Below are 27,222 nucleotides of genomic sequence, written 5' to 3' on the forward strand. Positions count from 1 at the left end.
TCGATAAATGTACAGACCAGGGGGGTCTATAAATTGTAAATATTTGAATTATTTATAATTTTTCTTCTTTTCCTTTGTCCGTCTTCGATTATTCACTTTTCAGAAACGGCGGATGGAAATGTTCCCACAAAGGAGGGTGATTTTATACCTCCCCCGATCCTTGTTTACAGTGAAATACGAACGTCTGTTCTATAGAGACGTAAAAACATTGTTAATGAACCGGTTGGGTCAGCGGGGAATTCAGGGATCTATATCAGGAATAATAATGTCCGGAGTCCCTTTGGGTCTTATTCTTGTTTGATTTTTTTTGCTTCTTAATTGCTTTTTTTTTTTCCATTTTTCATACAAAAGGAAAGCTGCAGAAATGTAACAACAAAATTCACTAAACTTCATCTGGAGATAAACATCAAGTATAATATTCTAGTTTTATTATTTAATTTAATGTAAATTTTATTTAATTCTTTATTTTCTAGTTGCCTCGTGTTGGAATTTGTGATTCAAAGTTTCAGTAAAATCAGCCTCTCTGACCGCAGGATCCGGGCATACAGCCGATCATTGTAATAATATTCAATCATTCTTCATTTGTTCTTATTCTCTCTATAAAAAGAAGAATAAAAATCCTGATATTCGGTAGGTATTTCAAACATCACTATTCCCCCCACTGATACCAATGATGGGACACTATTCCTCCCACTGACACCAATGATGGGACACTATCCCTCCCACTGACACCAATGATGGGACACTATTCCTCCCACTGACACCAATGATGGGACACTATTCCTCCCACTGACACCAATGATGGGACACTATCCCTCCCACTGACACCAATGATGGGACACTATTCCTCCCACTGACACCAATGATGGGACACTATTCCTCCCACTGACACCAATGATGGGACACTATTCCTCCCACTGACACCAATGATGGGACACTATTCCTCCCACTGACACCAATGATGGGACACTATTCCTCCCACTGACACCAATGATGGGACACTATTCCTCCCACTGACACCAATGATGGGACACTATTCCTCCCACTGACACCAATGATGGGACACTATTCCTCCTACTGACACCAATGATGGGACACTATTTCTCCCACTGACACCAATGATGGGACACTATTCCTCCCACTGACACCAATGATGGGACACTATTCCTCCCACTGACACCAATGATGGGACACTATTCCTCCCACTGACACCAATGATGGGACACTATTCCTCCCACTGACACTAATGATGGGACACTATTCCTCCCACTGACACCAATGATGGGACACTATTCCTCCCACTGATACCAATGATGGGACACTATTCCTCCCACTGATACCAATGATGGGACACTATTCCTCCCACTGATACCAATGATGGGACACTATTCCTCCCACTGACACCAATGATGGGACACTATTCCTCCCACTGAAACCAATGATGGGACACTATTCCTCCCACTGATACCAATGATGGTACACTATTCCTCCCACTGACACCAATGATGGGACACTATTCCTCCCACTGATACCAATGATGGGACACTATTCCTCCCACTGATACCAATGATGGGACACTATTCCTCCCACTGACACCAATGATGGGACACTATTCCTCCCACTGACACCAATGATGGGACACTATTCCTCCCACTGATACCAATGATGGTACACTATTCCTCCCACTGACACCAATGATGGGACACTATTCCTCCCACTGACACCAATGATGGGACACTATTCCTCCCACTGACACCAATGATGGGACACTATTCCTCCCACTGACCCCAATGATAGGACACTATTCCTCCCACTGACACCAATGGTGGGACACTATTCCTCCCACTGACACCAATGATGGGACACTATTCCCCCCACTGACACCAATGATGGGACACTATTCCTCCCACTGATACCAATGATGGGACACTATTCCTCCCACTGATACCAATGATGGTACACTATTCCTCCCACTGACACCAATGATGGGACACTATTCCTCCCACTGACACCAATGATGGAACACTATTCCTCCCACTGACCCCAATGATGGGACATTATTCCTCCCACTGACACCAATGGTGGGACACTATTCCTCCCACTGACCCCAATGATGGGACACTATTCCTCCCACTGACACCAATGATGGGTCACTATTCCTCCCCACTGACACCAATGATGGGTCACTATTCTTCCCACTGATACCAATGATGGGACAGCGGAACTGAGCCTCGAAAACATCCGGAAAGGCCCGAGGACAATTTGGCTGACCTCGGAAACTGAGTCTTTCCTAGGTTTGCGGTGGTCAGCCGAACTGTCCTCGGGCCTTTTCGGACATTTACGAGGCTCTCTGGCGCCTCCTGCGGTATTGCATGCCATTGAAGTCAATGCGGAAATAATTAAACGGGCGCGGTCATGGAGCTCAGGACCGGGTCGCGCACGCAACCCACAGCTGGGCTCTTAACAGCAAAGTAACTGTACGTACTTATGCCCAGCCGTGCCGCTCTGCCGATGTATTGATGGCACAGTGGTGGTACTTCATGGCACAGTGGCTGCATTTCATTAGCAGAGTGGCAGCACTTGATTAGCAAAGTGGCTGCGTTTGATGGCACAGTGGCTGCGTTTGATAGGTACACTGGGTGCAATTAATGAGCACAGTAGCTGCGTTTGATGGCACAGTGTTGGTACTTGATGGCACAGTGGCTGTGTTTGATGGCACAGAGGTGGTATTTGATGGCACAGTGGCTGCGTTTGATGGCACAGTGGTGGTATTTGATGGCACAGTGGCTGCGTTTGATGGCACAGTGGCTGCGTTTTATGGCACAGTGGCGGTACTTGATGGCACATTGGCTGCAATTGATGAGCACAGTGGCTGCATTTGATGGCACAGTGGCTGCATTTGATGGCAAAGTGGCGGTATTTGATGGCACAGTGGCTGCGTTTGATGGGACAGTGGCGGTACTTAATGGCACATTGGCTGCAATTGATGAGCACAGTAGCTGCATTTGATGGCACAGTGGCTGCAAATGATGAGCACAGTGGCTGCAAATGATGAGCACAGTGGCTGCGTTTGATGGCACAGTGGCTGCAAATGATGAGCACAGTGGCGGCAATTGATGGGCACAGTGGCTGCAATTGATGAGCACAGTGGCTGCAATTGATAACACAGTGGTTGCGTTTGATGGGCACAGTGGCTGCGTTTGACGGCACAGTGGCTGCGTTTGATGGCACAGTGGCTGCGTTTGATTGCACAGTGGCTGCGTTTCATGGGCACAGTGGCTGCGTTTGATGGGCACAGTGGCTGCGTTTGATGGGCACAGTGGCTGCATTTGATGGGCAGCAGTTTGATGGGCACAGTGGCTGTGTTTGATGGCACAGTGGCTGCGTTTGATGGCACAGTGGCTGCGTTTGATGGGCACAGTGGCTGCGTTTGATGGGCACAGTGGCTGCGTTTGATGGCACAGTGGCGGTGCTTGATGGCACAGTGGCTGTGTTTGATGGGCACAGTGGCTGCGTTTGATGGGCACAGTGGCTGCAATTGATGAGCACATTGGCTGCAATTGATGAGCACAGTGGCTGCGATTGATGGGCACAGTGGCTGCGTTTGATGGCACAGTGGCTGCGTTTGATGGGCACAGTGGCTGCGTTTGATGGGCACAGTGGCTGCGCTTGATGGCACAGTGGCTGCGTTTGATGGGCACAGTGGCTGCGTTTGATGGCACAGTGGCTGCAATTGATGGGCACAGTGGCTGCGCTTGATGGCACAGTGGCTGCGTTTGATGGGCACAGTGGCTGCGTTTGATGGCACAGTGGCTGCAATTGATGGGCACAGTGGCAGTTTGTTTGCCCCCCCCCAAAAAAAATTGGAACACCAGCCACCACTGCATGGAACTTGTGGCTTTCTTCTTGATATTTACTAGCAGGTGGAGTTTTGTGGTGGTTTTGTGGGACCTCACAAGGAGCTTGTGGCTTTCTTCTTCATATTATCTCCAGTTCTACTTCCTCCTTTTCAGAGACCTTGGTGTGCTTTATGTCTAAATGCTCGGCACTGTGCGGGGGGGGGGGCGTCTGTTTAGTTAGAAGTCATTCTTCATCTCAGTATATATAGGACGGTGCTCACAGGAAACGTCCTTTTCTTTTTGGCTACGGCAAGCTGTAGAGAAATTCAGAGAATGGATCCTGCGAAGATTGAGATGGCGTTCTCCGGTTCCCCCGGTCAGAGGATGGGAAGCTTGTCTGTCTCTGTTCTGTTGCTGTTCGTGAAGACTCTTCTGGGTTTGTCCTTCAGATGTCCAACAGATGAAGTGAAGGCCAATGTATATGCCTTAGTCTACTTCATTCTGCCGGCCGTCTTCCTGTTCATTCTGGGCTTGTTGCTGAGGCCGAGAAGATCTCCGGGTTTGTTCTCCTCAAGATGTTGCACCTTTGGGTACTTCTTGTACATTATGGTACAAGTCGGGAAGGCTCCGCTCATCTGGATTCTCCTGTCCATGATTGATGACGAATATCTTATGTGCTTTGTGGCAAATTTATACCCAAGGGGGCTTTATAATGATCCTTTTATGAAATCCGTTCATGTATATGTCCAGGTAAGAAGCAAATGAAAGTAATCTAAAATGACTTGTGGCTACCTGAAAAAATGTGGGGGTGACCGTCCTGATGTGTCTGTGGTGGGGGTGACTGTCCTGAGGGGTCTGTGATGGGAGTGACTGTCCTGATGGGTCTGTGGTGGGGGTGACTGTCCTGAGGGGTCTGTGGTGGGGGTGACTGTCCTGATGAGTCTGTGGTGGGGGTGACTGTCCTGAGGGGTCTGTGGTGGGGGTGACTGTCCTGCGGGGTCTGTAGTTGGGTGACTGTCCTGAGGGGTTTGTAGTGGGAGGTGACTGTCCTGAGGGGTTTGTAGTGGGAGGTGACTGACCTGAGGGGTCTGTAGTGGGGGTGACTGTCCTGAGGGGTCTGTGTTGGGGGTGACTGTCCTAAGGGGTCTGTAGTTGGGTGACTGTCCTGAGGGGTTTGTAGTGGGAGGTGACTGTCCTGAGGGGTCTGTGGTGGGAGGTGACTGTCCTGAGGGGTCTGTGGTGGGGGTGACTGTCCTAAGGGGTCTGTAGTTGGGTGACTGTCCTGAGGGGTTTGTAGTGGGAGGTGACTGTCCTGAGGGGTCTGTGGTGGGAGGTGACTGTCCTGAGGGGTCTGTGGTGGGGGTGACTGTCCTGAGGGGTCTGTAGTGGGGGTGACTGTCCTGAGGGGTCTGTGGTGGGGGTGACTGTCCTGAGGGGTCTGTGGTGGGGGTGAATGTCCTGAGGGGTTTGTAGTGGGAGGTGACTGTCCTGAGAGGTCTGTAGTTGGGTGACTGTCCTAAAGGGGGTCTGTGGTGGGGGTGACTGTCCTGAGGGGTCTGTGGTGGGGGTGACTGTCCTGATGGGTCTGTAGTGGGGGTGACTGTCCTGAGGGGTCTGTAGTGGGGGTGACTGTCCTGAGGGGTCTGTAGTGGGGGTGACTGTCCTGAGGGGTCTGTAGTTGGGTGACTGTCCTGAGGGGTCTGTAGTGGGGGTGACTGTCCTGAGGGGTCTGTGGTGGGGGTTACTGTCCTGCGGGGTCTGTAGTTGGGTGACTGTGCTGAGAGGTCTGTAGTGAGGATGACTGTCCTGAGGGGTCTGTGGTGGGGGTGACTGTCCTGAGGGGTCTGTAGTGGGGGTGACTGTCCTGAGGGGTCTGTGGTGAGGGTGATTGTCCTGAGGGGTCTGTGGTGGGGGTGACTGTCCTGAGGGGTCTGTGGTAGGGGTGACTGTCCTGAGGGGTCTGTGGTAGGGGTGACTGTCCTGAGGGGTCTGTGGTGGGGGTGACTGTCCTGAGGAATCTGTAGTTTGGTGACTGTCCTGAGGGGTGTGTGTTGGGGGTGTCTGTCCTGAGGGGTCTGTACCAAGGAGGGAGATCTGTACTTAGGGGTATCTGTCCTGAGGGGTTTGTAGTGGGGGTGACTGTCCTGAGGGGTCTGTGGTGGGGGTGTCTGTCCTGAGGGGTTTGTCGTGGGGGTGACTGTCCAGAGGGGTCTGTGGTGGGGGTGACTGTCCTGAGGGGTCTGTAGTGAGGGTGACTGTCCTGAGGGGTCTGTGGTGGGAGGTGACTGTTCTGAGGGGTCTGTGGTGGGAGGTGACTGTCCTGAGGGGTTTGTCGTGGGGGTGACTGTCCAGAGGGGTCTGTGGTGGGGGTGACTGTCCTGAGGGGTCTGTAGTGAGGGTGACTGTCCTGAGGGGTCTGTGGTGGGAGGTGACTGTTCTGAGGGGTCTGTGGTGGGAGGTGACTGTCCTGAGGGGTTTGTAGTGGGGGTGACTGTCCTGAGGGGTCTGTGGTGGGGGTGACTGTCCTGAGGGGTCTGTGGTGGGGGTGACTGTCCTGAGGAATCTGTAGTTTGGTGACTGTCCTGAGGGGTTTGTAGTGGGGGTGACTGTCCTGAGGGGTCTGTGGTGGGGGGTGACTGTCCTGAGGGGTTTGTAGTGGGGGTGACTGTCCTGAGGGGTTTGTAGTGGGGGTGACTGTCCTGAGGGGTTTGTAGTGAGGGTGACTGTCCTGTGGGGTCTGTGGTGGGGGTGACTGTCCTGAGGGGTTTGTAGTGGGGGTGACTGTCCTGAGGGGTCTGTAGTTCCTCTCCAAAAAAAAAAATTCCACCGGTTGCCACTGCTGAAGACAAAGCAGCACTGGTCGCGTTTAATTAGCCCGTTTGGCGCCAACATCTGTCACAAGTGCAAGCGAGCAACCAGCGCGCACGACAGGGCACGTGCACGCACAAGAGTATGCGCATATGCATTAGCCAGTGTCCAATTCCTGCGAGCACGATAGGGAACATATTTTAGCCTGTGCACAGAAATCCGTTCCAATTTCCAAAGCGAATAAAATAGAATATAAAATTAAGGAGTAGAATAGAAAAGAATATAACGGAAAATAAAAGAATATAATAGCGTAAAACAGAACAAAATAGAATGATTGAAAATAAAAGAACAGAATAGAATGGAATAGAATTGAATAAAAAAAAAAAAAATAGATTATAACTATTTTCTCAAATTCAAATAGAATATAAAATAATATAATATAATATAAATTAATACAATAAAAAAGAATAGAATATAAATAATTTAAACATTTTCCAAAATGCAAATAGAATCAATTCGAATAGAATAGAAAATAACACAATAGTATAGAAAAAAAAAACAGAATAGAATATAATGAATATAACCATCTTCCTATTCTAATCTTTTATTTTCTATTCTATTCAAATTCTAATTAATTCTATTGGAATTTTGGGAAATGGTTATATTCTAGTTTATTGGGTTTTTTTTAATGCTCTTTTTTTTGTTTATTGTATTCTATTTTTTTATATTCAAATTAATGTATTCCATTTGAAATTTGAATTTTAGAAGATGGTTATATTCTTTTTATTCTATTCTGTTGTTTTTTCTATACTATTTTGTTATTTTCTATTCTAATCTATTATTTTCTAATCCATTCAAATTGATTATATTTGAATTTTGGGAAATGGTTATATTCTGTCTATGCTATTCTATTGTTTTTTTTTAATTCTATTATTTCCTATCATATTATAGTCTATTCTATTCTTTTTTTTCTTCTATTCTTTTCTTTTCTATTATTTTCTTATGTATTCAAATTCATTCTCTTTAAAATTTGAATTTCAGAAGATGGTTATATTCTGTGTTATTATATGTTATTCTATTCTATTTGTTTCTATTATTATAGTCTAGTCTATTTTTGTTCTTCTATCTTCTATTCTATTTTGTTCTGTTTTACTCTATTATCTTTTGTATTTTTTTATTTCCTGCCATATTCTTTTCTAGTCTATAATTTGTTTTCTATTCTATTGCTTTATTTTCTATTTTATTCTCTTTTGAAATTGGAAAACTATTTGGGGCAGATCCTCAAAGAAATTTCCCGCGTCGTATCTTTATTTTGGTATCCTCCAAACAAGATACGACGGCATCTGTGTTAGATCCGACAGGTGTAAGTCTTCGTACGCCGTCGGATCTTAGATGCAATTTTTCGGCGTCCGCTGGGTGGCGTTCCCGTCGTATTCTGCGTCGAGCATGCAAATTAGCTATTTCCAACGATCCACGAACGTACGAGCGTCCGTCGCATTCTCTTACGTCTTTTCCGTTCGGCTGCTATCTGGTGGCGTACTCAATGTTAAGTATGGCCGTCGTTCCCGCGTACAATTTTGCGTAAGTCGTCCGTGAATAGGGCTGGACGCCATTTACGTCCACGTCAAAACCAATGGCGTCCTTGCGACGTCATTTAGCGCAATGCACGTCGGGAAATTTTAGGGACGGCGCATGCGCCGTTCATTCGGCGCGGGGACGCGCTTCATTTAAATGAAACACGCCCCCTACCCGCCGCATTTGAATTCCGCGCCCTTATGCCGCGAGAGATACACTACGCCGCCGTAACTTATGGTGCAAATTTGTTGTGGATTTAAAACAAAGCCAAGTAAGTTGCGGTGTGGCGTATCTCAGATACGCTGCGCCGGTGCAGATCTTTGTGGATCTGCCCCTTTGTATTCGAAAATTATTTGAATTCAAATTCCATCCAAATATTTTTTTCCGTTATTTTGGATTTGTTTAACCACTTAAGACCCGGACCTTTAGGCAGCTAAATGCCCAGGCCAGGTTTTGCGATACAGCACTGCGTTGCTTTAACAGACAATTGCGCTGTCGTGCGACGTGGCTCCCAAACAAAATTGGCGTCCTTTTTTCCCCACAAATAGAGCTTTCTTTTGGTGGTATTTGATCACCTCTGCGGTTTTTATTTTTTGCGCTATAAACAAAAGAAGAGCGTCAACTTTGAAAAAAATTCAATATTTTTTACTTTTTGCTACAATAAATATCCCCAAAAACATATATAAACATATTTTTTTCCTCAGTTTAGGCCGATACGTATTCTTCTACCTATTTTTGGTAAAAAAAATCGCAATAAGCGTTTATCGATTGGTTTGCACAAAATTTATAGCGACACATTTTTGGGACCATTGAAATTTTCACAGCAAAAAATGCATTTAAATTGCATTCTTTATTGTGAAAATGACAGTTGCAGTTTGGGAGTTAACCACAAAAACCCTTAGTTCTAATTTAACCCCCCCCCTGGAGGAGTGGGACCATTACACAGTGGTCACATGATCACGAGCAGGACCATTACACAGTGGTCACATGATTGGGAGTAGGACCATTTTTACTGCTACAGGTCGACGTTGTGTGCAGTATCAGGTATATACTGTATACATGATCCTGCTTTTTTCCGGTAGGGGGGTGTGAATGCGGGGCCTGATCAGGGGGTACCGCGGACTCGATGTCTGTCGCAACCCGCCGATCATCAGCAACGGAGACAGAACTGCAATCTACCTATGTAAACAAGGAAGATTGCCGTTCTGACAGAATCGTCGGATGTTTTTTCACCTTTATGCATAGAATGCATTAAGGTGAAAAAAACATGTACTGTACCGTTACAACCTTTTTAAGCTATTGGATTCTGAGATTTGCCCTCACTTCCTATGGGAGCCGCTGGTTGCTGATTGTATTTAAAGTGGCGGAATACAGAGCTGTCATTCTCATCCTTGCGGCATTAAATAATAAGTGACAGACCTAGAACAAGTATGAAACCAGCCAATTCTGTACAGCTTTCTGATTGGTTCAGGTGACTTCCTAACAACAACCAGGATGACGGTGACAGTCTTGGAACGATCACATTCAGCACTCGTCAACCCTCACTGTCCCTCTGAAAAGTGATTTGTTTTACAGCATACAATAAAAAAAGAGTCTGGAAAAAAAAAAACAAGAGACACTGGAATAAAACCCTTCTGTATAAGTTCATTAAATAATCATGTAAATATATCCTCATAAATAAATACAATCATGAATTAATTTATTAAACGGATAAATATTAATTGGATGGACTTATAAATTAATAGCTAGATTCAGGTAGGGCGGCGCATCTTTCAGGCGGCGTAGCGTATCGTATTTACGCTACGCCGCCGTAAGTCAGAGAGGCAAGTGCTGTATTCACAAAGCACTTGCCTCCTAAGTTACGGCGGCGTAGCGTAAATGGGGCCGGCGTAAGCGCCCCTAATTCAAATGAGGATGAGGGGGGCGTGTTTTATGTAAATGATTGGTGACCCGACGTGATTGACGTTTTTTACGAACGGCGCATGCGCCGTCCGTGTACATATCCCGGTGTGCATTGCTCCAAAGTACGCCGCAAGGACGTATTGGTTTCGACGTGAACGTAAATTCCGTCCAGCCCCATTCACGGACGACTTACGCAAACGACGTAAATTTTTCAAATTTCGACGCAGGAACGACGGCTATACTTAACATTGACTAGGCCACCTAGGGGGCAGCTTTATCTTTACGCCCGCGTACCTCTTACGGAAACGGCCTATCTTTACTGCGACGGACAAGCGTACGTTCGTGAATCGGCGTATCTAGTCATTTGCATATTCTACTCCGAACTCAACGGAAGCGCCATCTAGCGGCCAGCGTAAATATGCACCCTAAGATACGACGGCATAGGAGACTTACGCCGCTCGTATCTTAGCCTAATTTAAGCGTATCTGGTTTCCAGAATACGCTTAAATTTACGACGGGGTAGATTCAGAGTTACGACGGCGTATCTACTGATACGCCGGTGTAACTGCTTCTGAATCTGGCCCTAATTCTACATGATTAGGACCCTATATTTCATAATATTATGTAAGTTATGTGTATTAAAAAGTATATGAAATGTGTATATAAATTGCTAAAATATGCACATTTAAAGTGTCAATTCATTTCCTTTTCTAAGATCACAAGCAATGAAAAAAAATATTTTTTTGTGGATAAATAAAATGATAAAATAAATAAAAATAGATTGGCGTTGATATTATTACATTTATATTTAATACATATATAAATTGTTGTGTATACTGTATCTCTATTTACTTTGGGATATTCAGAGTTTTACCCTCAGTACAACATAACCACCAGTAAACTATTGCAGGCTTGCTATAAACAAATATATGAAACTGGATACAAAGTATAAATAACTAAATAAACAAAGTATCTCTGTTAATAACAAACAAAGACAACCTGCTGTCAAATACAGGAGCATAGTGAGAGTTTGGACAGTCTTAATTATTACAGGGTGGTGTCGTGAACTTCTAGCCCAGCATTGAGACCCTTTGGAGCCAATGTATCCAGATTAAAAATCCAATAGGTCTCCCGATGACATAGCTTTTAAATCTTTCTGCAAAGGATCTTTCTTTTGGTATCATTTCCACTATCCAGATTTTTAATCCTTCTGTAGACTTGCTGTATTTTAAAGCAAAATGTATTGGTGCACTATGAGCAAGATGTCCTGAGTCAATGAGTCTCCTATATGTAACATACCTTTTGCGTATCGTTCTCATCATGCAATCTATATACTAAGGGCCAATGGGGCAGCACAGGGGCTGCCAGGATTTTTTTTACCAGGGTAACCTCAGAGTATAGTTAAGTCAGATGAAAGTCAGACTGATGGTCAGGCACAGGCTGGAAGGTCTAGACTCACATTAAAGTCTGTTAACAAAGCCAGGTGTGAAGACTACATCATTGCTGAAAACTGTAATGTAAAAAAATGTCCAGCAGATGGGGGAGAACAGGATCCACCAACTATATAGAGGGGTGTTTATAAAAAATAAATACAAATCACAGCGCTATTGTCACAGGAAAAATGTGCATACATTTACTCTGTGTTAATAGGGCAAAATCGAATGTTATTACACAATTTTTTCTGTAGGTTAAATGTCAATAATTCATATTACTGGAGTAAGTGAGGAAGATACAGCATTATGGCCACAGGATGGCCCTAATGACCATAATAAATAAATCATTAGCTCCATCTAGTGGCCATAATGTGGTATTTTCCTGAATCCCTTTGTATAAATAAATAACATTCAACATGCAGAGAAAATAGCCTTAGGTCATTTATTTTTGACCTATCCACACAGAACAAATGCACACACAGATTCACAGGATGAAGATATGTAGATTTTTATTTTATTACACCCTTAGGTCTCCTATATTCTTCATGAGAGGTCAGGAAACTAGCTGCCTGTGATCTGCAATGGATCTTTTCATTACCTCTTGAGCAAAACTGACTAACATTTTCTATATCTTTCCACTAGGAGGTCCACGGCTTTCCAAACTTGTTTGTTTCTCAAACTATAAACCAGAGGATTTAACGTTGGAACAAGCGCTGTGTACAGCAAGGAAAGCGTCTTATTCTGTTCCTCGGATTGTTTAGAGCGTGGGATCAAGTAGGAACTGAGAGACGGTACATAAAATAATACGAGGATGGTGAGATGGGATGAGCAGCTGGAGAAGGCCTTCAACCTTCCTGCTGAGCTTTGAATCTTTAGAATAGTTACTATTATACATATATATGAGGCTAAAGTCAACAGAAATGGAATCACCCCCAAAAATAGGCATTCTATGGACACCATTGTCTCAATGTTGGTGACGTCACTACTGGAGAGCTCAATCATGGTCTTCAGATCACAGTAGAAATGACTGATCTCTTGGAAATTACAGAAAAATAAGTTAGATACCAGTAAGGCATGGGCGAAGGAATTGCAAAACCCAACAAACCAGGCAATGGAACATAACACGAAGCATAAGTTTGGGTTCATGATGGCGGTATAGCGGAGAGGGACACAAATGGCTACATATCGGTCATATGCCATGAACGTCAAGAGGAAAAACTCAGTTCCAACACAGAAAGTGAAGAAAAACATCTGAGTGATACATTCTGTGAAAAGGATCCGGGTATCTCCAGATATCGTAACAGATAAAAATTTAGGCAGAGTAGCCGACACGTAGACGATGTCCTGGACAGAAAGGTTACACAGGAAGTAATACATTGGGGTATGCAGCTGGGATATTGTGTACACCAGACCAATAATAACCAAGTTTCCGGACACAGCCACTAAATACATCAATAGAATCCCAAAGAAAAGAACAAGACTAAACTCAAATGGCAAAGAGAAAGCCGAAAGATGGAAATCTCTCTCCTCCGTGCAATTCATCAAAAGGGCTGTGGGTGGAAATCAGACACTGTATGAAAACAAGGCCATGTGTCAAAAATAAGTATTAATTCGATACCACACCTAACCTAGAGTAGGCATCACTAAATGATGGACTATGGTCTAGATTTGGACCAAGTCACTGTCCCATCTGGACCTGCTGTGGTTGTGCCATTTAGGAGCTGGTTTTTGCCTTCAGCCTCGCTAATGCTGTCATCTTTGCAGAGCTGACATTGGGAGGCAGCACAGCGTGCTGGAGGACATGAGTTGCCCCAGTTAACTAAGTAGTTGCTAGGATGCAGGGTGGTCCTTGCAAACAATTACAAGCTGGTTATCAGTAAAGGTTGTGCAACTGTAAACTTTTTTCAGATTTTACAAAGGTAAGTCTACAAGCATCCAGAACTGCCCTGCCTCCCGATATCAGCTCTAGTCCTGCTGTGCTTCCCGACCTCTATGTAAGCTTGGATGGGCTACGACACTACTATGAAAGGACGCTGAAGCTGGAGACTGCGAAGGAAGAGGGGAGAGATATAAAAGGGGGGACAAGGACAGGAATATAAAGGAGGCTGGGGACTGCAATGTTAAGGAGGGGGTTAATATAAAGGGGGGCCAAAGACAAGAATGTTAATGGGGGCTGGGGACTGCAATGTGAAGGGAGTGAGGACAGGTATGTAAAGTGGGCTGAGGACTGTGATGTGAAGGGAGATTGAGGACACCGACATGAAGGGGGACAGATGTGAAGTGAGGGGCTGTGATCTAACAAAAGGGGGGGTTGTGATGTGCCAGAGGGACTGAGAACGCTGAGGTTTACATCATTGTGTCCTGCATTCTACATACATCCCCATCAGAAGAGTTATTGGATAAGATCATTAAAAGAGATCAGGGAGATTAAGAGTTTTCATTTCCCATAAATTTTGATAAAATGTTCCCATTTTGGCAAAATGCATTGGAGTGAATGAAGAAGGGGAAATTATGGTGGGTTTGGCATTCTTTAAGGGTCTGACGGATCCCAAATAGCTCTAGAGGATTGTGGAAGCTCTTTTCAACTACCCTGGACTTGTTCTTGTGCTTCATTATTTTTTTTCCACTCCTTCAGTCTCCTCTTGCATTGCTAACTTACTAACTGACATATCAACATGGATGTCGTACCTCCTCCAACTAAATCTCTCTAAAACCAAGCTAGTAATATACCCCCCGCTCACGCCCTCCTCTATGGCCTTTCTTTTAAGATCAATAATACAACTATCATTTCCTCTTCCTATGCCAGGGTACTAGGTGGAATCCTAGACTCAGACCTGTCTTTTCAGCCCTAAATCCAATCACTGTCAAAAGCTTGTAGACTTCCCCTCCGTAACTTCTCTAAAATTTGCCCTTTTTTAACTTTAGAAACCACCAAGATGCTCATTCACTCCCTTGTTATCTCTTGCCTTGACCATTGCATTGACCATTGCAACTCCTTTCTCTTAGGTTTAGCCCTCCATAGGCTATCCTCTCTTCAGTCTATCACGAATTCTACTGCCAGACTCAGTGTCTACTACCCCTCTCCGCCGCCAATCCCTACACTGGCTTCTGATTGCCCAGCAAATTCAATTAAAAATACTAACAGCATACAAAGCCACCCACAACTCTGCCTCAAGCTACTTCACTAAACTTGTCTCCAAATATCACCCAAACTGTCCTCTCTGTTCCTCCCAAGACCTCCTGCTCTCTAACTCCCTTGTCTCCTCCTCCCCCCATGCTTGTCTCCAGGACTTCTCCAGAGCTTCTCCCATTCTCTTGTACTCTCTACCTACCTCAAGCTGACCAGACATCTCCTACTCTGGCTGCCTTTAGGTGATCCCTGAAAACCCATCTCTTTTGGAAGCCTATCACGTCTCCAACTAACTGAACGTTTAACTCTTTCATTAGCTCATCCCCAACAGTTACCACCTTCTATACCACTTGTCCCACCCTATTAGATTGTAAGCTCTTCTGAGCACTGGGCCGTCTCAACCCTCTTGTATTTAATTGTATTGGAACTGTACAGTCTCAACTTAGATTGTAAAGCTTTGTGCAAACTTTTGGTGCTATATAAATCCTGCATAATAATAATAATAATAATAATAATAATAATAATAATAATAATAATAATAAGAAGAAGAAGAAGAAGCAGAAGAAGAAGAATTAAAAAATAAAGATCAAATGCACAGAAGAAGGGAGAAAAACTCAAAATCAAGAAAACACAAAATTATATTGACCCTTCAGCAAACACACTCTCCAAAAAAAAAAAAATGTTTTTAATTTAATAATTTTTTTAAATTTTATTTTATCAAATTTTTCTATTTCTAAACTTTGAGGTGAAACAAGTTTTATTTAAATCACTCTACTCCTCCCTATTCACGTATTTATAATTATGTTTCTGTTGAGCCTCTCAATACACAGATCAGTATTACAATGTAACAATAAACCCCACAATAGGGATAAAATGTAACACTAAACCCCACAATAGGGATACAATGTAACAATAAACCCCACAATAGGGATAAAATGTAACACTAAACCCCACAATAGGGATAAAATGTAACAATGAACGAAATACTGTAGGACACTCATTGTAATAATCTGCATCCAGATCCCCCAACTCCATGTTGCTTTCAGCTAAAACCATGAATATTTCTACAGCCAATTGCTTGCTTGACATTTTGGAATTAATGATTTCTGCGCAATTGCTTTAAAGCCGCGTACACACGACCGTTTTTCATGACGTGAAAAATGCCATTTTTTTAATTGGTCGTTAAAAAACTATTGTGTGTGGGCTCCAGAGCAAAAATGGGCATTAACAATTTAGAATATGCTCTATTTTTTCTCGTCGTTTTTCTCGTCGTGAAAAATGGTCGTGTGTAGGCTTTAACGACGGGAAAAAATGCGCATGCTCAGAGGCAAGTTATGAGATGGGAGCGCGTGTTCTGGTAAAACTAGCGTTTGTAATGGAGATAGCACATTGGTCAGGCTGTAACGGACTAAAAAGCACGAAGACTGAAAAGCGTGAATCGTCTCTCACCAAATTTTACTAACATGAAATCAGCAAAAGCAGCCCCAAGGGTGGCGCCATCCGAATGGAACTTCCTCTTTATTGTGCCGTCGTATGTGTTGTACGTCACCGCGTTTTGCTCGAGTTTTTTTTTTCCGTGTGTAGGCAAAGCAGGCTTGACAAGAATCACGTCGAGAAAAACTTTGTTTTTTTCCATGACATTAAAAACGGTCATTACAGTTTGGACCTTACCTATCAAGCACAGCATGTAATCAGATATAGGGCTAGATTCAGAAAGAATTTACGCCGGCGTATCTATAGATACGCCGCATAAATTCAAATCTGCGCCGGCGTATCTTCTTTCTGTATTCAGAAAGCAAGATACGCCGAAATTAGGCTAAGATCCGACTGGCGTAAGTCTCTTACGCCGTCGTATCTTAGGGTGCATATTTACGCTGGCCGCTAGGTGGTGGCGCTGCCGTCGATTTCAGCGTAGAATATGCAAATGAGCTGGATACGCCGATTCAGAAACGTAAGTGCGCCCGGAGGATTTTTTTACTTAGTTTGCGTAAGGCTTTTTCCGGCGTAACGTTACTCCTGCTATATGAGGCATAGCCAATGTTAAGTCGTTCCCGTGTCGAATTTTAAAAATTTTACGTAGTTTGCGTAAGTTGTTCGCGAATAGGGCTTTGCATAAATTACGTTCACGTCGAAAGCATTGGCCCAGATTCAAGTAGAATCGCGCAATATTTGCGTGGGCAAAGAGCACATTTTTTTCTCTGCGCCCACGCAAATATTGCGCTTTGCCTGCGATTCACGGAGCAGTTGCTCCGTAAATTGCGCGGGCAATATGCTAAGCAGCCGGACGCAAGGCTGCCTAATGTAAATGATCCCGCCGGGGGCGGGAATCATTTAAATTAGGCGCGCTCCCGCGCCGAGCGAACAGCGCATGCTCCGTCGGGAAACTTTCCCGACGTGCATTGCGGCAAATGACGTCGCAAGGACGTCATTTGCTTGTAAGTGAACGTGAATGGCGTCCAGCGCCATTCACGGTTCACTTACGTAAACGACGTTAAATTTGAACGTCGCGAGCGGGAGGCGCAGCTATACTTTAGCATTGGCTGCGCCTGCTATAGCAGGAGCAGCCTATGGTTGCGCGGGCGCAAGTGCTTCTTGAATCTGGGCCATTGACTATTTGCGACGTGATTAGGAGCATGCGCACTGGGATACGTTCACGGCAAATGACGTCGCAAGGACGTCATTTGCTTGTAAGTGAACGTGAATGGCGTCCAGCGCCATTCACGGTTCACTTACGTAAACGACGTTAAATTTGAACGTCGCGAGCGGGAGGCGCAGCTATACTTTAGCATTGGCTGCGCCTGCTATAGCAGGAGCAACCTATGGTTGCGCGGGCGCAAGTGCTTCTTGAATCTGGGCCATTGACTATTTGCGACGTGATTAGGAGCATGCGCACTGGGATACGTTCACGGCCGTCGCATGCGCCGTTCGTGAGAAACGTCATTTACGTGGGGTCATGTTTTATTTACATAAAACACTCCCACCTCTTGACAATTTGAATTTCAGCGCGCTTACGCCGGCAGATTTACGATACGCCGCCACAACTTACGGAGCAAGTGCTTTGTGAATACTGCACTTGCCCATCAAAGTTGCGAAGGCGTAGCGTAAATAGAATACGCTACGCCCGCACAAACTTGCGTCCCCCTACGTGAATCTAGCCCATAATCTTCTTTTAATTTTCCAATTTCAGGACATAAATTGTGGTAAGTTTTTAGCCCTACAGACTTTTCGCAGTGATCTCTGTGACCAAACGCCTGATGGGGAGAAAGGCCTTATAAAGGATCTTGGCTTGGCGACTCTTGTAATGTTCAGTGAACAATAAAGCTTATTGAAATGTAAAACAAATGGATTCGGCAGTGGTGAAGTCTTTTTGCCACTTATTGCAGTGAAAAATGTTTGTGGTCAAGTTTGTGATGACTTCTCCTGTCACTGTTGCCCTTTGTCATTGCTTTACTGAATTAGGAAAATGTAAATAAATTAAATAATATTGCGTTATAATATGAAGTTACAAATCGATTTTATAGACAGGCAGCGTTGTCATGAATCCCTTGGTGTCGTGTTGCAGATGCAGAAGATTTTATATGTTTCATTCTGTTTGTTATTTCGCTCTGAAACTCTCCCGTGGGGTTTTGCAATTATTTTTTTATTTCCCCATCGCAGATTTATAATAATTAAATCTGTCCCCTGTAGACCGCAGTAAAGGTCTGTACACCAATTCATCTGGGAAATGTTATCACTCGCTTATTATGTTATCACTCCTTTATTTTTAGGCTTGCATAAACCACTTACCTACTGGGCACTTTTACCCCCTTACTGCCCAGGCCAATTTCCAGCTTTCAACGCTGTCGCACCTTGCTTTCTTTCGGTGGTATTTAATCATTGCTGTTTTTTTTTTTTGCTAAATAAATGAATAAAGATGAAACATTTTGAAAAGAAAAAATAACTTTTTCATAGCTCATGCACACTGTAGCTCAAAAAATAAAAAAAACCTGCTTTTATTTCAGCTTATAGAAGCGTGTGCTTTTTTTGTGCTCTTGAGCACATTTTTATTGAGCTAGCTTTTTTGGACTTTTTTGAGCACAAGCATTTTTTTCACAAACCCTCCTAGACATGGGCGTCCGCTCCATAGGGCAAGGGGGGTCGTTTGCCCCCTCCTGGGATCGCCAGGAGCGGAGCCGAACTGGCCCTGGGGCCGCTTTAAGCGGCGACTGCAGCGCTCCCCTCCTTCTGTCCTCCGGCGCTCGTATTGTATTTCACGGAGCTGGGTCTGTGTGAAAGGTCCCGCGCCCCTAGTTCGGCTCGTCTGATAGTCATCTAGTGTTCCGCCTATCACACAAGCTGAACTAGGGGGCGGGACCTTGCACACAGACCCAGCTCCGTGACATACGATAGGAGCGCCAGAGGACAGAGGGAGGGGAGCGCCGTTTTATATAGTTTACCAGGCCTGTGCTTTGTTTGCTCCAACATCTGTTGCCACAGGTAACACTAGACTATTTTCTGATGTGTTTTTAGCAAGTCTGGAAAAGCAGAGCAAACACAACACAGAGTTGTAGCCTACGGCATAGTTTCTAGTTGTCCCTTATTTAGTTAGTTTAGTTTACTTGTTTTTACATTTTAACGTGGGGGGGGGGGGCGCTTTTAACCCCCGCTAGCGGTCAAAGAAAGGGTAAAATGCAACTGTGTATCGCCGCTGCCGAAGCACGCCCCCCCTGAAAAAATTTCAGCGGACGCCCATGCTCCTAGATAGTATTTTCTTAACCACTGTATAAAAATACTGATGGTTGGCAACACTGGTGGAGGGCCTTGACTTGGCCTGCACAGAGCCCTGACCTTAACCCGATAGATCACCTTTGGGATGAATTCTAGTCCAACATCAGTGCCTGACCTCACAAATGCTCTTCTGGAAGAATGGTCAAACATTCCCATAGACACACTCCTAAACCTTGTGGACGGCCTTCCCATAGACACACCCCTAAACCTTGTGACCCGCCTTCCCAGAAGAGTTGAAGCTATTATACCTGCAAAGGGCGGGGCCAACTCAATATTGAACCCTCTGGACTAAGACTGGGATGTCATTAAAGTTCGTGGGCTGGATTCAGAAATATCAGCGGATCTTTCTGCTGGCGTAAAGTATCTCCGATACGTTACACCGCCGTAACTTTGTGGCGCAAGTTCCGTATGCAGGAAGAACTTGCGCCCTTAGTTACGGCGGCGTAACGTATGTGTTGCTGCGTAAGCCCGCCTAATTCAAATGGGGATGTTGGGGGCGTGTTGTATTTAAATTTTACTTGACCCCGCGTTTTTGACGTTTTTTTTTAACTGCGTATGCGCCGTCTGTAAAATATCCCAGTGTGCATTGCTCCAAAGTACGCCGCAAGGACGTATTGGATTCGACGTGAGCGTAAATGATGTACAGCCCTATTCGCGAACGACTTGCGCAAACGACGTAAAATTTTCAAAACTCGGCGCGGGAACGACGGCCATACTTAACATTAGCTACGCCTCATATAGCAGGGATAACTATACGCCAAAAAAAGCCTAACGTAAACGACGTAAAAAAAATGCGCCGGCGGGACTTACGTTTCTGAATCGGCGTAAATACCTATTTAGCATATTCCACGCGTAACTATACGGAAGCGCCACCTAGCAGCCAGCGTGATTATGCAGATTAAGATACGACGGTATAAGACACTTACACCAGTCGGATCTTAGGGATATCTATGCGTAACTGATTCTATGAATCAGGCGCATAGATACGACGGCCCGCACTCAGAGATACGACGGCGTATCTCCTATCTGAATCCGGCCCCATGTGTGTGTAAAAGGCAGGCGTCCCAATACTTTTGGTAATATAAAGTATACTGTAGGTGTGATAGTCAACAAACGTTTGTTTATATAATTTGTGCATATATTTCCCCCAGTTTGTGATGCGTCATTGTGTGTGTGGAGGATGCGTTGGTTCAAAGTTTGTCTCTTTCACTTCCTCTGGGCACTACTAGGAGGAAGCAGAATTCAGGTCAGGCTGTGTAAAAAAAAAAAGAAGTTCACCGACCACAACAAAACTACCAGACACAAGAGGAAAAATATATATATGCCCATAGCAGCAATGGGGTAGATTCAAAGAGCAATTGCGTCTGCGTAACCATAGTTACGCAACGCAATTGCTTACCTGCGCCGGCGTTACGAATGCTCCTGATTCAGGAACCTCGTTACGCCGACTGCAGCCTAAGAAATGACTGGCATAAGGCTCCTTATGCCGTCATATCTTAGGCTGCATTCTTACGCAGGCCGCTAGGTGGCGTTCCCGTTGTGGTCAGCGTATAGTATGCAAATTGCATACTAACTCCGATTCACAACCCTACGCGAGCCCTGCGTACGCAGTTTACGTCGTTTGCGTACGTTGGTTTTGCGTAAGGCTGCCCCTGCTATTAGCAGGGGCAGCCAATGCTACGTATACCCGCCGTTCCCGCGTCGCGAAATTTGAAATGTACGTCGTTTGCGTAAGTGAATCGTGAATGGCGCTGGACGCCATTCACGTTCACTTTGAAGCAAATTACGTCCTTGCGACGTCATTTACCGCAATGCACGTCGGGAAAGTTTCCCGACGGAGCATGCGCACTACGCTCGGCGCGGGAACGCGCCTAATTTAAATGATCCACGCCCCCTACGGGATCATTTAAATTGCGCGCGCTTACACCGGGCATTTTGCCGGAGCGCAAACGCAATTTACGGAGCTACTGCTCCGTGAATCGAGGGTAGTGCAGATAATTTGCGGGGGCGCAGGGCAAAAACGGTGTCCTGCGCCTACGTAAAAACTGCGCAAATCTAACTGAATCTACCCCACTATCCACAACTTACTAGATGTAACTGTATGGAAAAAAGAAGAACAAAATGGACTTTAACAAAACAACTCATAAATAAAATGTATATATTTTATTATTTAGTATAGCTAAAAACAGTTAAAAAAAGACGAAGCCAATAAAATGACCCTCCCTTAGAACCCTCCCACAGAATGGCGGACAATTGAGGTGTCTTCCATAGGTAGACAATCTAGAACTACCTCAACGCGTTTCAAATACCCTCATGCCATTGCTGCCCTAATGCCAGAAGTGATCAAATACCACCAAAAGAAAGCTCTATTTATGGGAAAAAAAGAATGTCAATTTTGTTTGGGAGCCACGTCGCACGACCGCGCAATTGTCAGATAAAGTGACGCAGTGCCGAATCGCAAAAACTGGCCAGGTCCTTTAGCTACAAAATGGTCTGGGGCTGAAGTGGTTAATTATTGTTTTTTTTTTTCTTACTCAGAAATATTCAAGCAATGGAGAACTTTCTGATTCTACTTCAAAATGTTCATTTGATTTGTTTTTTTCATCGTCTGATTCTTCAACATCCTCAACGAATAATTTCAATTCATTTATATTACTTGCTCCACCTCCTGATCCCGCAGCGCCCCCATTGGTTGATCCTGGTGCACTTGTATTACTTGCTCCACCTCCTGATCCCGCAGCGCCCCCATTGGTTGATCCTGATGCACTTGTATTACTTAGTCCACCTCCTAATCCCGCAGCGCCCCCAGTGGTTGATCCCGATGCATTTGTATCACCTGCTCCACCTCCTGATCCCGCAGCGCCCCCATTGGTTGATCTTGATGCACTTGTATTACTTAGTCCACCTCCTGATCCCGCAGCGCCCCCATTGGTTGATCCTGATGCACTTGTATTACTTAGTCCACCTCCTAATCCCGCAGCGCCCCCAGTGGTTGATCCTGGTGCACTTGTATCACTTGCTCCACCTCCTGATCCCGCAGCGCCCCCATTGGTTGATCCCGATGCGCTTGTATTACTTGCTCCACCTCCTGATCCCGCAGCGCCCCCATTGGTTGATCCTGGTGCACTTGTATTACTTGCTCCACCTCCTGATCCTGCAGCGCCCCCATTGGTTGATCCCGATGCACTTGTATCACTTGCTCCACCTCCTGATCCCGCAGCGCCCCCATTGGTTGATCCTGATGCACTTGTATTACTTAGTCCACCTCTTGATCCCGCAGCGCCCCCATTCTTTGATCCTGATGCACTTGTATTACTTGCTCCACCTCCTGATCCCGCAGCACCCCCATTGGTTGATCCTGATGCACTTGTATTACTTGCTCCACCTCCTGATCCCACAGCGCCCTCTTTGGTTGATCCCGATGCACTTGTATTACTTGCTCCACCTCCTGATCCCGCAGCGCCCCCATTGGTTGATCCCGATGCACTTGTATCACTTGCTCCACCTCCTGATCCCGCAGCGCCCCCATTGGTTGATCCCGATGCACTTGTATCACTCGCTTCACTGTTTTCATTTCTCTTTCTTGCCATTTCAGTTACTTTATCTGAAGGGTTTTCTGTGGCAGCCGTAACTGTCACTTCCAACCTGTTCATCCAGTTTGACGCATCGGTTGTATCAATTCCAAACATTCCATCGGGATATTCACTCGTAATCAAGTCTTTCACTGCAGCTTCGTGTATCTCTTTTGCTTTCATCCTTATTCCTTCTTCCATCTGTTTTACCAGGTAGGCCTCGTACTTTTGCTCCCGCCAGTTTGTCACGATTTTCCTTTCAGGATCTTTGCGCACGCAGCACGATACGAAGAGTTTAAGTCCGATGAGCAGACATATACACCCAAATCCAACAATCTGCACAAGAATTCCAAAAAAAATTCCATTAGAGGAACGTCCTCCATTGGGGGAGGTTTCATCAAAATACAAGTGTGAGACAAAGTATTTTAACATGTCAGCGTAAAAAAAAAAAATTCCACAAATATACGGTATATATACAGTGCTGTAAAAAGTAATTGCCGCCCCCCCCCCCCTCCTTTCTAAATTATGAATAAACTGTGATTAACCACATTTAACCACGCCCAAGCCTGATTCAGTGGCGGCTGGTGCTCAAAATTTTTGGGGGGGGCACAAACAAACGAAAAAAAAAAAAAAAAAACATCAATTGCATCCTCACTGTGCCCTTTAAACGCAGCCACTGTGCTATAACATTTTCACCACTGTACCATGCCATTAAACGCAGTCACTGTGCCCATCAATTGTTGCCACTGTGCCCATCAATTGTCGCCACTGTGCCATGCCATGGTCGCCACTGTGCCATGCCATGGTCGCCACTGTGCCATGCCATTGTCGCCACTGTGCCCATCAACTGTCGCCACTGTGCCATGCCAAACGCAGCCACTGTGCCATCAATTGTCACCACTGTGCCCATCAATTGCGGCCAGTTTTCCCCTAAAATGCAGCCAGATTGCCCCCCGCCTGGTACTTAGCTTTCTCGGTCAGCCATTCTCGGATCCTCCTCTACGATCCCTCGATGTAGTCCCACCCTCGATGTCGCTTCAGCCAATCAGGTAACCGGTGAACCTGATTGGCTGAGATGTGAGTCAGTGTTAACCAGGGAACGCACACCCCGTGCGTCCCTTGGTTAACTATTTGGAAGCCGATTATAGCCCTCAGGCTGTAATTGGATAAGCCTATCAGAGCCGCTGGCTCTGATAGGCATTTCTAAAGCCAACCAGCTGCCGTTATTCAGATGGCCTGCGCTCACCAGGGGGCCAGCCATCTAAATAATTGCCGGCAGTGACAATACATAGATTCATGCAATGCATGAATCTATGTATTGTATTTCAGTGGCGGTGCACAAGCGTGAGGGGGCGGCGCCTGATTACTGCCAGACCTGTTGGATCAAGAAATCACTTAAAGTGTTACTAAACCCACAACAGTAAATTCAGTGTGTATGCACACCTTCCAAAATTTTGAGATGGGAATCAGGGACACCTACTAGCAAACGTATGTAGGCATAGGACACGCCCTCTGCCACACCCCCCTAAAGGAGAATTAACCAAAAAAAGGTTAATTAAATTCACAAGGGCTTTTTTTTAGCAATACTATTCCTTTATACTGGCTTTAAAAATTTACAAATGCAGCAATTTAGAAATTGGATGAAAGGTTTAGCGCTGGGGAACACTTTTTAAAAGATAAAAAGTGCATTTTATATACAACTATAAAGACCAGCCCAAAATCAGGGACAGTTGGGATCTATGGTGAATGTGCAGTAAAGCATGTTTGTTATACTCACTGTGGAACCTTAGGGGTTAATCCTCTGTATTGTGCATAAAGACTGTTTGATCCTGTCTTTTCTGATCCTCCTCATCCTATTTAACCGACTCCAACCCGTGGTGCCCTCTGATGTGGCCTGTCACCTCCTGCTCTGGAATGGCGGGTTAGCAAGCCCAGATAGCGGGTTCCCGAACCACCTTACTGTATTGCACCGGCTCTTGTTACCCCCCTGTGATACCAAATGCACTCTGCCTGGGGCAGAAGCCACCAGTGATACCTGCCAGCAGCAGCCACCAGCCATATCCACCCTGGGGATCAGCTGCCACCAGCCATACCTGCCTGGGGGACAGCAGCAGCAACCACCAGCCATACCTGCCTGGGGGACAGCAGCAGCAACCACCAGCCATACCTGCCTGGGGGGACAGCAGCAGCCGCCAGCCATACCTGCCTGGGGGGACAGCAGCTGCCACCAGCCATACCTGCCTGGGGAGACAGCAGCTGCCACCAGCCATACCTGCCTGGGGAGACAGCAGCTGCCACCAGCCATACCTGCCTGGGGGACAGCAGCAGCAGCCACCAGCCATAACTGACTGGGGGACAGCAGCAGCAGCCACCAGCCATACCTGCCTGGGGGGACAGCAGCTGCCACCAGTCATACCTGCCTGGGGGGACAGCAGCTGCCACCAGTCATACCTGCCTGGGGGACAGGAGCAGCAGCAGCAGCCAGTTATACCTGCCTGGGGGACAGCAGCAGCAGCCACCAGCCATACCTGCCTGGGGGACAGCAGCAGCAGCCACCAGCCATACCTGCCTGGGGGACAGCAGCAGCCGCCAGCCATACCTGCCTGGGGGGACAGCAGCAGCCACCAGCCATACCTGCCTGGGGGACAACAGCAGCAGCCAACCATACCTGCCTGGGGGACAGCAGCAGCCACCAGCCATACCTGCCTGGGGGACAGCAGCAGCCACCAGCCATACCTGCCTGGGGGACAGCAGCACCCGCCAGCCATACCTGCCTGGGGGACAGCAGCACCCGCCAGCCATACCTGCCTGGGGGACAGCAGCAGCAGCCAGCCATACCTGCCTGGGGGACAGCAGCAGCAGCCACCAGCCATACCTGCCTGGGGGACAGAAGCAGCAGCCGCCAGCCATACCTGTCTGGGGGACAGAAGCAGCAGCCGCCAGCCATACCTGCCTGGGGGACAGCAGCACCCGCCAGCCATACCTGCCTGGGGGACAGCAGCAGCAGCCAGCCATACCTGCCTGGGGGACAGCAGCAGCAGCCACCAGCCATACCTGCCTGGGGGACAGCAGCAGCCACCAGCCATACCTGCCTGGGGGACAGCAGCAGCCACCAGCCATACCTGCCTGGGGGACAGCAGCAGCCGCCAGCCATACCTGCCTGGGGGGACAGCAGCAGCCACCAGCCATACCTGCCTGGGGGACAACAGCAGCAGCCAACCATACCTGCCTGGGGGACAGCAGCAGCCACCAGCCATACCTGCCTGGGGGACAGCAGCACCCGCCAGCCATACCTGCCTGGGGGACAGCAGCACCCGCCAGCCATACCTGCCTGGGGGACAGCAGCAGCAGCCAGCCATACCTGCCTGGGGGACAGCAGCAGCAGCCACCAGCCATACCTGCCTGGGGGACAGAAGCAGCAGCCGCCAGCCATACCTGCCTGGGGGACAGCAGCACCCGCCAGCCATACCTGCCTGGGGGACAGCAGCAGCAGCCAGCCATACCTGCCTGGGGGACATCAGCAGCAGCCACCAGCCATACCTGCCTGGGGGACAGCAGCAGCCACCAGCCATACCTGCCTGGGGGACAGCAGCAGCCACCAGCCATACCTGCCTGGGGGACAGCAGCACCCGCCAGCCATATCTGCCTGGGGGACAGCAGCACCCGCCAGCCATACCTGCCTGGGGGACAGCAGCACCCGCCAGCCATATCTGCCTGCGGGACAGAAGCACCCGCCAGCCATACCTGCCTGGGGGACAGCAGCAGCCACCAGCCATACCTGTCTGGGGGACAGCAGCAGCAGCCACCAGCCATACCTGCCTGGGGGACAGCAGCAGCCGCCAGCCATACCTGCCTGGGGGGACAGCAGCAGCCGCCAGTAATGGAGATAGCACATTCGTCGCGCTGTAACGGACTGAAAAGCATGAGGCTGAAAAGCGTGAATCGTCTCTCCCCAAAACTTCTATTAACATGACAACATTTGTGTGACGGTGTGCATGCAAGACAAGTTTGAGCCAACATCCGTCTGAAAAAAAAATCCACGGTTTTGTTGTCGGAATGTCCGATCGTCTGTACGCGGCATAAGACTGGGATGCCATTAAAGTTGCGTGTAAAGGCAGGCGTGCCAATACGTTTGACAATATAGTGCATATACAGTATAAATATATAGTAATACCTCATACCTTGGCTATTGGCTT

General features: G+C 46.7%; 1 protein-coding gene across 1 annotated transcript; it reads right to left on the bottom strand.

The window, feature by feature from the left end:
- Positions 1-12,141: 12,141 nt before the first annotated feature.
- On the bottom strand, positions 12,142-13,099 carry LOC120944780 (olfactory receptor 1G1-like). The gene has a single exon (XM_040358568.1). It carries the CDS (start codon positions 13,097-13,099, stop codon positions 12,173-12,175), a length of 927 nt encoding a protein of 308 aa, XP_040214502.1. The 3' UTR covers positions 12,142-12,172.
- Between the last annotated feature and the right edge of the window lie 14,123 nt (positions 13,100-27,222).

The sequence above is a fragment of the Rana temporaria genome, chromosome 7 (assembly GCF_905171775.1).
Source record: "Rana temporaria chromosome 7, aRanTem1.1, whole genome shotgun sequence".
Classification (NCBI taxonomy): Eukaryota; Metazoa; Chordata; class Amphibia; order Anura; family Ranidae; genus Rana; species Rana temporaria.